Source organism: Mustela erminea, chromosome 15, assembly GCF_009829155.1.
Source record: "Mustela erminea isolate mMusErm1 chromosome 15, mMusErm1.Pri, whole genome shotgun sequence".
Classification (NCBI taxonomy): domain Eukaryota; kingdom Metazoa; phylum Chordata; class Mammalia; order Carnivora; family Mustelidae; genus Mustela; species Mustela erminea.
This window is the reverse complement of record NC_045628.1, coordinates 75,355,226-75,367,498: the sequence shown is the minus strand read 5'-3', so window position 1 is coordinate 75,367,498 and position 12,273 is coordinate 75,355,226. Positions and strand designations below refer to the sequence as shown.

The 12,273-nt window shown below is 53.7% G+C and overlaps 1 protein-coding gene across 3 annotated transcripts in view; it reads left to right on the top strand.

The window, feature by feature from the left end:
* MTUS2 (microtubule associated scaffold protein 2) overlaps positions 1–8,922 on the top strand; it is a 576,541-nt gene extending 567,619 nt beyond the window's left edge. For all 3 annotated transcript variants that reach the window (XM_032314531.1, XM_032314532.1, XM_032314533.1), the window contains 2 exons: positions 1,818–1,915; positions 5,982–8,922. In XM_032314531.1, the coding sequence (XP_032170422.1) occupies positions 1,818–1,915; positions 5,982–6,195 (312 nt within the window). In that variant the 3' untranslated portion in view covers positions 6,196–8,922. The remainder of the gene's footprint in view (positions 1–1,817; positions 1,916–5,981) is intronic.
* Positions 8,923–12,273: the final 3,351 nt, after the last annotated feature.

Genomic DNA, 12,273 nt, shown 5'->3' with positions numbered 1-12,273 from the left:
TTGCAGATGTCTCATACCGCACGTGCTTATCAGGTAGGATGGGGGCAGACAGCAGTATGGCTGTCACTAACCAGCATCCTGGGCTGTGGTGACCCTGTGGTGCCTCCCAACAGCCCAGAGCTTCCCAGCAAGGTCCGAGCCCTGTCCTTCCCAGCCAGGCCCACACAGGGACTGACGACCCTCCAGGCTGAGCCGTCCGCATTCAGTTGTCTAGTCCCCCACAAACTTTAGGGTTTATTTGGCTGGTTTTTGCCAGAATGTTCCAGGCATTCTACAACCATGCATGACTTCTCCTTCCAGAAACCTTTCTAGGCATAAAGCAAGAAGCAGTGTAATCACTTCCCATTTCTTGAGAGCAAAGATGAAGGCTGTAGGGAAGTTTGTGGGACAGAGCCCAGCCCTTTGGCTCTGACCCCTAGTCCTGGTCCTGGAAGGGCGACAGTTCTCCTCAAAGATTAAGACCCAACAGTGAATTTGTCATTTTATCTTCAAGAAATAATTTATTTCTGGGTGGCTGGGTGGCTTAGTTGGCTAAGCAACTGCCTTCGGCTCAGATCATGATCCTGGAGTCCCGGGATCAAGTCCCGCACCAGGCTCCCTGCTCAGTGGAGAGTCTGCTTCTTCCTCTGAACTCTCCCCTCTCGTGCTCTCTCTCTCTCTCATTCTCTCTCTCTCTAATAAATAAATAAAACCTTTAAAATAAATAAATTATTTATTATTTATTTCTGAATTTATCTTAGAATGGAACTGTACTTCCACAAGGCCCTAAGGGACACACAGACAGAGAAAAAGGCATAAATTGCAGGAGAATAATAGCCATGGAAAATGTTATTTTTGGATCATATATCAAACCCATCTCACGTTTCAGGTTCCTGGCTGCCCATACGCTCAGAAGGAAAAAAATGTGTCCATGTTATTTATATTTCTATCCCTCCGTTAATTCAGAATGTCATATCGAGCATACACGCCGGGGCCAGGGAAGCCGATGCTGTGCAGTTGACTATCAGGAAGAACCAGAGGCCATCGGCCACACTAGGTCCTGATGGTGTCCACTCACGTCTGACAACTTGTCTCTGACTGCAGGAGCACACACTGTAAGAAATATATTCTAGGGGCACCTGGGTGGCTCAGTCAGTTAAGCGTCTGCTTTCGGCTCAGGTCATGATCCCAAGGTCCTGGGATTGAGGCCCGTATCGAGCACCCTGCTCAGCGGGGAGTCTGCTTTTCCCTTTCCCTCTGCCTGCCACTCCCCCTACTTGTGCTCTCTCACTCACTTTTTTTTCAAATAAGTAAAATCTCTAAAAAAATGTATTCTACACAGGAACCTGATGGATACACACACACATATATGTAAAAAACATGTATAGCTAAAATATGAATAAGAAATACTTTTACTATATAGAGTGCACTCTGATATTTTCTGTTTTATTTTGCTTAAAAAAGAAATGCTACTCCCGTCTCTCTAACTTGATTTTACAACCCACTAATACATTGCAAACTGCAGTTTGCAAAGCACTGTTCCTTTTTTTTTTTTGAAGATTTTATTTATTTATTAGAGAGTGAGAGTAAGTGTGTGAGAAGGGGGAGGGGCAAGCAGACTCTGGCTCAGCGGGGAGCCTGACATGTGGCTCCATCTCATGACCCCAAGATCATGACCTGACCCAAAATCAAGAGCTGGACACCCAACCTACCGAGCCACTCAGGTGCCCCACAAAGCACTATTCTTGATAATCCTCCAATGGTCAGAAGTCAAGGGCACTGGTCTTTTATCTTTGTCGTGGCCTCGCTGAGAACCTCTTATACTGCTTTCTTTGTAGGCAGAAAAGAACATTATCTTAGAAGAAAAGATCCAAGTTCTCCAGCAGCAGAATGAAGACCTCAAAGCAAGGATTGACCAGAACACCGTTGTCACAAGGTAGGTGGGCCTGGGTGTCTGAGCTTAACGAAGCACATATCACCTACAACACGGCTTTGCTCTTGAGCTCCTGGGAGGGCTCTGTGTTTATTCCGGCATCCACTGCGTCTCGTTCCTCTGAGCTGGGAGGCTTCCCCCCACACAGGCTCTTGGCATGTTGAATAGGAAGACAAGAAGAAAACACGCCGCGGGGACCACGGGGCCTCGGCTGCCGAGCTGTGGTCCTGGGGCAGCCTTGTCATGGCAGTGGGGACGGCAAGGAGTGACCAAGCCAGCGAAGCCTGCAGCCGAATGAAGCTGCTCTGAGTAACCCCGTTCCCATCTCCATCCCCTGCTCTGAGGGGCTGCAACCTTCCAGGAAGGATGCGGGGGTCCTCCCCTCCGCTGTCAGAGCGAAGTCAAGCAGAGTCTGGGCTTGATCAGCCAGGTGCAGCTTCCAGGCCGGCTTCAAAGCTTCTGTGGTTCCGGTTCCAGACCACTGCAGTTAAGCAAATATTTCAGTGAAGCCATCCAGTGACTTTTCCCCCAAATGAATGGTTTCTCGGTACAACGAACAGTCACATTTACACTCTCCTAGAGTTTACTAAGTGTGAAATACCGTTATGTCGAAAGAAGCAATGGACACACCTTCATTTAAAAATACTTCACTGCTAAAAAAGGCAAGCCGTCATCTACACTTCCAGTGAGTTGTCACATTTTTGCAGGTGGATGGTCTTGGCTCACTGAGGATGGCTGCTGACTGATCAGAGTGGGGGCTGCTGAAGGCTGTGGGGGCGGAGGGGTCTGTGCCAATTTCTTAAAACAGTGAAGTTTGCTACATCGCCTGACCATTCCTCTGTAGCGTGGGATGCTGTTTGGTAGCATTTAACTCACAGCAGAACTTCTTTCTAAACTGGGGTCAATTTCTGAAACCCTGCTGCTGCTTTCTCATCTAAGTTGATGTTAGATTCTAAATCCTTTGCGGTCACTGCAACAGTCTTCACGGCGTCTCTGCCAGGAGCAGATTCCAGCTCAAGAATCCACTTTCCTGGCTCATCCACGAGAAGCAGCTCCTCGTCCGTCCAAGTCTGATCATGAGACGGCAGCCGTGCGGGCCCATCTTCCCGCCCCACTTGTAACTCCAGTTCTCTTGCTGTTCCCACCACCTCTGCGGTGACTGCCTCCGTGGACGCCCTGAACCCCTCCAAGTCCTCCAGGAGAGTGGGAACCAGCCTCTCGCAAGCTCTGGTGAATGTGGATATTTTGACCTCTTCCCATCAATCATGAATGTTCTTAATGGCATCTCGAATGGTGAATCCTTTCCAGAAGGTTTTCAGTTGTCCAGATCCGTCAGAGGAATCGCTGTGTATGGCTATAGGCTTACAGAATGTGTTTCTTAGAGACTAAGACTTGAAAGTCAAAGTTACTCCGTGATCCAGGGGCTGCAGGACGGCTGTTGTGTCAGCGGGCACGACAACAACATTCATCTCGTATGTCCCCGTCAGAGCTCTCAGATGACCGGCTGCGTTGTCAGTGAGCAGGCGCATTCTGATAGGAATCGTTTTTCTCAGCAGTAGCTCTCAACAGGGGGCTCTACATATTCGGTAAAACATGTAAACAGACGTGCTGTCGCCCAGGCTTCATTGTTCCATTTCTAGAGCACGGGCAGAGTAGGTTTAGAGTAATTCTGAAGGGCCCTAGAGTTTTCGGAATGGTCAGTGAGCCCCGGCTTCAGCTGAAGTCACCAGCTGCATTAGCTCCTAACGTGAGAGTCAGCCTGTCCTCTGAAGCTGTGGAGCCAGGCACGGACTTCTCCTCTCTAGCTCTGAAAGTCCTCGACGGCATCTTCTTCCAGTAGAAGGCTGTCTTGTCTACACTGGAGTGTAGCCGCTTTCATCGCTGTTGTAGCTGGACCTTCTGGAGAACTCGCTGCAGCTTCTCCCCCAGCCCTTGCTGCTTCACCGTGTACCTTCTGTTACGGAGCTGGTTCTTTCCTTCAACCTCATGGACCAGCCTCTGCAGCTTCAGACTTCTCTCTGCAGCTTGCTCACCTCTCTCAGCCCTCCCAGAATCACAGAGACCTAGGGCCATGCTCGGGCTCAGGCTTTGGCTTAAAGGAATGCTGGGGCTGGTTTGCTCTTCTCTCCAGACTACTCGAACTTTCTCCGTATCAGCAGAAAGGCTGTTTCACTTTCTTATCATTTATGTATTCACTGAAGCGGCACTTTTAATGTCCTTCAAGAACCTTTCCTTAGCACTCCCGACTGGGCTGCCTGTTTGGCACAAGAGGCCCCAGCTCTCAGCCCATCAATGCTCTCAACATGCCTTCCTTACTAAACCCTGGTTTAAAGGGAGAGACATGCCACTCTTCCTTTTACTTGAACCCTTAGAGGCCACTGTCAGGTTACTCGCTGGCTTAACTTCAATACTGTTGTGTCTCGGGAAATAGGGCAACACCCAAGGAGAGGGGAGAGCCATGGGGAAAGCCTGGTCGACCAAGCGGTCAGAACACACACATTCATTGGTTAAGTTTGTGATCTTGTACAGGTGCAGTTCGTGGCACCCTGAAACAATTACAGTAGTAACCTCAAAGATCACTGGCCACAGATCCTAACAAATATAACAAGAATGAAAAAGTTTGAAATATTGCAACAATTACCAAAATATGACTCAAGAGACGTGAAGTGAGCCAGCGCTGCTGGAAGCTTGGCGCCGACAGCCATGCTCTCCCGAGGGCTGCCACAAACCTTCAACTTAGAAAAAAACACAGTGTCTGCCAAGTTTCAGTAAAGGGAAGCCTGGTACCATGAGGTGTGCCTGCATTTTGTCCAGGAGGACAGAGCCCTTTCCTCGAGCCCCACGCCCAAGCCCTGGCCCACTCCTCAACTGTACTCCTTATTGGATCCACGTGGGTCACTGGGGGAAGCACACACTTGTGCACACACTCACACACATCCTTGTGCTTCCTGTCACACACATGCACACTCGTGTGCACGCTCTCAGACTTGCACGGTCATGCTCCCTCGAATGCACACACGCTCTTTTGTGTACCCCCCTCCCAGGTCCCACGCATATGCTTTCACACATTCACACACATTGCCCTACAGCTGACTTCGGGGTGTTGGCGGCACATTCCCATCCCAGAGGGTTACAGGGGAGACCATGTAAAGGAAGCAGGTCTTTCTCCCCACTTTGGCAGGAGGGCCGGAGCCTCTGCTCTACCTGAGCCACTGCTCTACCTGAGCCACTGTGCCTCCCCAGGAAATCACAGAGGCACCCTGGTTCAAAGAGCCAGTCCAGGCTTGATCCAAGTGAGCTGGCTGCCCGGGCTAAGTTCACCCAGCTGCAAAATACATAATGGGCTTCGCCCTCTCGGTTCCTCACAGGTGCTGTCATTTATTAAAAAAAAAATATGACAAATCGAGCAACTCACACTTCACGACCGATGGCACGGATGCCTTGATTCGTTTTTCATTTAGCACATCCTTTTCTCAACAAACATCAACTGAGCATCTGTTCTGTGCCAGACACCCGGCTGGACGCTGTGGATTCAAAGAAGGCAGCTCTGGTCCCTGTCCCCCTGCGCTCCCGGTCCAGCAGGCGGTCAGGTGCACAGATCAGCCTTTGCAGCCAGGGAAGGCAGTGCTATCATGGAGACCCCAACCAGGGGCAGGGAGGCCGGGAGGGGCCCTGAGGCCAACGGCACCGGCCCGTGCTGTCCTCGTGTTGACTGCCGCTCTCTCCCAGCCTCCTGGCGGCACGCCCACACCAGCTCCCCACCTCCCTACTTTCCTCTTCTGCCTTCAGCATTTGCTCTGTCCGGTGGACAGCTAGCGCCTCCCCTGATGGGGCAGAGGGATGGGGAGTCTACTGGGAGCAGATGTGTTCCTGGGACAAGTGGAAACCACGCTTCGGCCCATGGCTCTTGGTCACCGCAGTCCCACTTGCCCCTGTCCTCCCGCAGGTGCCTACCGCCTCCTACCTTGCCCCGAGCCCACCAGCCTGGTGAATCTCACGATCAGCGCCTCGCCGCCCCCCTCCCCCCCGCGGGATTGCTACCTGACTGTTTCTTGTTCTCCTCACGCAGACAACTGTCGGAGGAAAATGCTAATCTCCAGGAATACGTCGAGAAAGAAACCCAGGAGAAGAAGAGATTGAGCCGAACTAACGAAGAGCTGCTTTGGAAGCTCCAAACGGGGGACCCAACGAGCCCAGTGAAACTCTCCCCCACGTCCCCCATTTACCGTGGCTCCTCCTCAGGGCCCTCCTCTCCCGCCAGAGTCAGCACGACGCCCAGATGACGCCGCACCACGCAGCCTGCGGGAGCCGTAGCTCCAGCGAACCCCGAGCTTCCACCCCGAGGCAGTCATGACCCGGGGCCGGCCCGCGGCGGGCCCTGCGCGCATGCTCAGTAGCTGCACAGCTGCGTCCTAAGCAAAGTCCTCTTCTGATCCTCATATAAGACTGCCCTGGTGTTGGCACTTAGGAAAGCGTAAACAGTAGTGTCTGGTGTGCAAACGTTTGACCGTAGTTAGAGCCAAAAGAAAGAAACTCCCAGCTGTTCTCGAGCAATGAACTCTCACTGCAGAATTTCAGGTTAGTTACAAATAGCTCAGTTTTGAATATACATTGAATAATCATGTGTACTGCACCGATCTGTGTGTATATTGAGATACACGTATATACACATGCAGCGGTTCTGAATTGCATTTTTTTATAAGATGATGTGCTGACATATTTTGGTGAAGGTCAGCAGTTTTCTAACTTGTGCCTAAGAATTATTGGGATATGAAAATGCATTTCTATCTAGCTTCCCAGGAATATTTCTACCCAAAATAGAAAAAGGAAAAAAAAAAAGATACAAAGAAGAAGCGCCTTTCCGCCTACCACGAAGTGGTACTCTAACACAAACACCAGCGATTTGTGAACGGTAACTGCCTTTGGAACAGTCTGCTTCTTAGTCAACATGATGTAAGGTCACTACTATTCCATTCGCGAGTTTTGATTATTAATACTCCTGTCGTGAGTGCCTAAAGGACAGCAGCAGGAAGCCCTGAAGGGTTTAGCAGTTTTGCCGATGGTACTCACGACAGCGAATCACCCAGTCTTGTAAACACAAGTTTTGCTTTTTTCCTAAGTGGCATCTTGGAATCCATCATGAAGCTACTACACCCTCCGGAAAATATGGAGGAGCATGACCTTCTGGAGTGAGGGTGAGGATGACCTTGGAGTTGGCCAAGACCGTCCGCGCTCCATCCTCCAGAAGGGAAATTGCTGATAGGATCTGTATTCGGACGGAGCACAGAGTAGGAAAGCATCCTCCGGGATCCCCCCCGGGGTGCTCCGATGTGATTCTCTAAATGGTCATCCCACCATAAGATGACCCGCAGGCCCCCATTTCATAGGCAACCAGCCTCCCATCAGTTTGGTTCCATAACCCAACCCTATCACTGTACTCTGAGATGGCTCAGGGGTTCTAGCAGGGGCTTCCAGAACACCGACCCTTCCATCCTGGGATCCGTTCCAAGCTGTGCTCGACCATCACACGACCAAGCCAGGCATATTTTCTGCCTGATGACCAAGCAGTACCACAGCCGACAGAGGTCCCTTCTTAGGCCCAGGAGGTTCTTCCCAACAGAGGAACCTGATGGAAAGGCCAGCCGGCGGTCCCTGGCTCCTGGACTGGCATTTGTCTTTGAAAAGGTAGACGTAGAATGTGAACGAACGCTCTCCCCGTAGTGCTGTGGTATGGTAGGAGCATGACACACAGAGAAAGACGTAGTTTTAACAGTTGATATGGTGACAATAACGATGCCTTTGTTTCCTGTTTGCGACAAAGACCCTGCACTTTCTCCAGACGGCCCCTCAGAATGGTCCCGAGCACAGGGCTGCCTCCGAGCCTGCCTGAGGCAAGCAGACTCATGCAGGGATGCCCTTTGTGCCAGGGCCCCAGAGCCAGGAGGCAATGGCTCCACGGGAGGGGCCACCTTACCCGGGGCCCCGCCTGCTCGGCTCGCACGCGGCCCGCCGGAAGATAGGCCCGGTCTGTGTTCCTCCTGTGAGTCAAGGTTGGGCTTGCTGGCCTCAGGGACATCTCATTTCTAGCAAACCTCCAAGGGTCTTTGCCCATCCTCGGGACATACACAGTAGATCCCCGTTGAAGAAACATGTCTCTTTTCCTTTAGCAGCTCTGCATGGTGTTGTGATGTTGAGTTGGGCATTCCACTAGAGTAGATCATGCCACGTTGACTAAATACACAATTATTGATTCTATGAGCAGGCACCGCCTTCGAAAACGTCGCTTGGCGGTTGCTCGGCTCCGCCCGGGAGGAACCACTTGGACACCTGCTAAACGCAGTTACACAGCAATACAGAAGTCAGTGTTATGTTAGAATGTGCTACCGTGTGTTAGCCTATTGCAGTCAAAGTCATAGTGATGTTAGAACTAAGTAACCCCTCACTGGGTGAACTGAAGTGTTGCCCTCACCAGCCCTGCCCTTCGGTACTTGAGCTAATTCCCACATTGCCCTGGCTTCGTTCCTTCGTCGTTGGCACCCATCACGTGTTGCTCTTAACCTCAAACATGGGGGCACGGCAGACGCTGTGTCCCATCCTCACAACCCCTGCCCCCCACCCCGCCCCACACACCATTAGGACCCGGACCTCTCTCAACATGGAATCTCCCGGCTGTTCCCCTCCTGGGCTGGAGTGGTTTCTACAGACGGACGCTGTAGCCTCCCCACTGCCTAGGACCCACCAACCCTCACCAGCCTCTTCCTAGTATTTGGGAGACATGTCTGAGCCCTGCAACCACCCCTGCCCTCCACACACTGGATGAGGTTCCGGGGCGAGAGTGGGGGAATGTCCGCGGAGGGGAGGGAGCTGACGGGCTGGCCCACTTGGTGATTATTGGAATGGGGTCACACCTTATTTATCTGGCCCCTGCAGTTTCTGTGTTGCATATTTGTGTTTGAAGCATATTAAAATGAACTTGAGGGACCTTCTGTGATATGCACTTGATGTACCTGTCAGCCTGGCCCTGTTGGACTCCAGGAAATTGAGGCTGGGATCCCAGGCAGGGAGAAGTTTGGCAGGCTGCGTTCCCTTTCTGCGTGTGTCAGGGTCAGCTGATGGGTCACCAAGAACCCCTCTCCCCAGACACAGCAGGTCCAGGGGCCCTGCAGCTGTCTTCCAGCAAAGACCCCCCAGCAGCCCTGCCCTGTACTCGGGAAAAGCTCAGAGGCTCTGCTTGGCAAGGTCATCTTCATGGGCTGGGGCATGTTCCCGCAGGAACAGGGCTGGAAAAGGACACAAAAGAATGAGGACGATCCCCTCACCACTGATTTCAAAATCAGACCTAAATAGATCTATGGTTCTGCCCCAAAGAGAGTATGATGTGTCCTAAAGCCTGTCAGTTTTATCTGGATCAACGCAGATCTGTCTCTCCAGTGACAACGGCCACTGTCATGCAGTTCCTTATCATGAGCTCTTTCCCCAAGCCGAGGGGCTGGGGCCTGGGGTGGGGGGAGCACAGGACCCTGGGGGGCTCTTGAGTAGTTCCCCCAAATGCGGGCGGGACACCTCTTTCTACCCGAAAGCACTTGCCCTCACCCCTCCCCCGCCTCAGGTTGGCCAGCTGACCCTGTAGTGTCCACGTGGGCCTGCCCCTTCCTGGGGTTCCAAGGGAGACCCCCGGGTTTTGCAGGCATGTGGGAGAAACAGCTACTCTACAGAGACCCCAGCAAGCCCGCCCTCCAGAACAGCTGCCGAACAAGGGACCCCATACAGGCGATAAATCATGTCAAGTCACTTCAGGGTGTGACAGGACCACCGTGGTTTCCCTCTGAACCACCCACGCCTTCAGATGGTTGATGCCGACTACCTGTTGATTAACGATCTTAATCGTCATCAACCTATCAAACCTTGTCAACCTGTCCCAAACTGTTTCTTTTTTTCTTTCGGGGTGTCTTGTGCCTTCCACTTTTATAGCCATTACTTTTCACTGTCCTTCCCCCTACACACGAGGGAAACAAGGTGCCCAGCAGCACCTCCACTTCACCAAAGTGAAGTGACTCGCCCGCTGGCACACGTAGGAAAAGAGGTCAGCGCTGGCTTCCTCCTGCCTGTAGAGAACCCCGGCCCCTCCCCTAGGTAACCTGCAGCAGGCAGAGGAGATCTTTGAAGACAGCTCATTCAGTGCCCTCCTCTGTGCCCGCCACCCCCGAAGGGGCAATATGGACTGGCACATCAGGAGGGGAGTGGTGGAGGAGTTAAGTGTGGGTCGATACCTCAAAGCCGGACACTTGCCGCCTGCTAGTGGAGTTGAGAGCTGTTCTCATGGCTGGTGCCCATGATGCAGCATCCGTATCCTGCTGTCAAGTGGCAACTCGGGGACCACACCCTGTCATCACGTCCATGGTCCTCAAGGGTCAGAGTCCTGCCCGTTGGAGAGTTTGGGCCCCCAGACTTAAAAAAAGAAAGCCACCACCAAAGGCTGGGAGCCTTTCCTGGGTGTTCATTCACTTAAATTGGCGAAATGTCTTTTAACTTCCTGAAACAAAAACAGGGCCACCCAAGGTGTCCTGAGCACCCCACCAAGCTCGGGTTCTCCCCCTCAGCGGGGAGGGAAGATGCACTCAGGAGGGACGGGCTCCTTTGCCTCACTCACCACATCTCCCAGTTTCACCCGTGCCAGCACCGAGCGGGGATCAGATGGTGTGCAGCTCTGAGTTGGGACCAGCCTGCTGCATGGGACCAAGGGCCCCGCCTGGTGCTCTGTGCCTCCAGCCCAGGGTAGCAGGCCTGAGGCACCCACTCCCAGACCCCCGTACAGCTGCTGCTGTCCGCACAGTGTGTTCTTGTTTTAACTGCACCCAAATTAACGTAGTGGAGCCGTGCTGCCATCGCCCCCCCCCCCCCCCCCCCCCCCGCCACACTGTAAAGCGCAGGCACTCAGTAACTTCGTCGTTTCAAGGAGCAACACCTCCAAGCATCCATGGGAAAGTCTAACCTGCAGGTATCTCTTCCCCAACTCAGTCCCGAGCCACGGGGATCCGGAGCTGACGGATTGGCCAGAGAGCTGCCTTCATTAGCAACGGAGGCACCTGTTTTTATTCGCTGAGCCTTTATTCACATTGCATTTTATTCAACAGCAGCGTTTACGGCTCAGTGGGCAGCCAGAGTTTGGTAAAATTAAACTGTACCCTTTTGAAGAAGGGCGTACAGGGTTACCCAGTTGGCGTCCCAACCCTCCCTGCCGGCTCTGTCTGGTGGTTTTCAAGGCTGGGCAGGAATACGCAGCCTAGTGAGGAGCTCGGGAGGATTCCTCCGGTGCTGCCGATGCCCAGATGTTTGGAGGCAGCTTTTGACTCCCCAGAAGTGTTTCATAACCACACTTCCAGGGAAAGCTTGCTCCAGGTGGCTCCCCATCAGACCTCCCGCCTGGAATCCCCAGTCGGGGCTCAGGGCTCCCTAAGAGACGGCTGAGATGGGGCCGGGGGGCGGGGCTGCTCCTCGGGCTGCCCACCCCGCGCTGGCCACTAGGTGGCGCTGCGACGCCGCGGGAACCGAGCTAGGGCTGGTGTTCTGGGAGGTGGGCTCTGGGTGCCTGGTGGCTCAGGGAGCCAGACGCTACCTGCCCGCGTGGCCACTCCCCGGGGCCGGGGACCCTGCGCTCGGCTCACCGGCGCCTGCAAGCTGTCGGCAGGACCTCTCACCGAGCGATCGCTCGCGGGGGTCCGCCTCCTGCCAGCCCGCGACCCCGGCCACAGGGCACACTCTGGCTGCTGTGGAGCAGGGAGGCGGCACACAGTCCGAGCTTTGAGGCCTGGTGCCAAGCGGAGGATGGCGCTGGTGGGGGCCGGGGGTTGGCTTGCAGACTGATTCTCGTGTAAACCTGGTGTGAACCGGTCGCAGCTCCCCCTGCCCTGCTCTCCTAGGGCTCCGGTGTCCGCTGAGAACACGCCCAGGTTGGGCCTTGCCTTCCGCAGGCAACCAACTTCTCCGTGTGGTCATTGAATCGCTGCCTGGTAGCGTCTGAGAGTTAGGACCCCTGGACAGAGTCGGCCTCCTGTCCAAGAAAAGGCTTCCTTCCCTGGGGGTGGAGGGGATGCGGGAGAGATGCAGCCCCAGGGACAGCTGCAACCCTCCCCCCACCCCATCCTCCTGCACAGACTGTGTGCACAGAGGACAGGGCAGGGCTGAGGTGTACGTGGTGCGAGGCGGCTGGCGCATGGGCACCCAAGGGCTTCGGTGGATGAGCGGCTTTATGCCCCTGGGAGGCAGCAATCTTGGTGCACAGACAGCCCCGCTCAAACCCAAGCCAGGTCTGGAAGGAGTGGGAGGTGGGGAGATGGCATGAGAGGATCCTAAACTAAGGG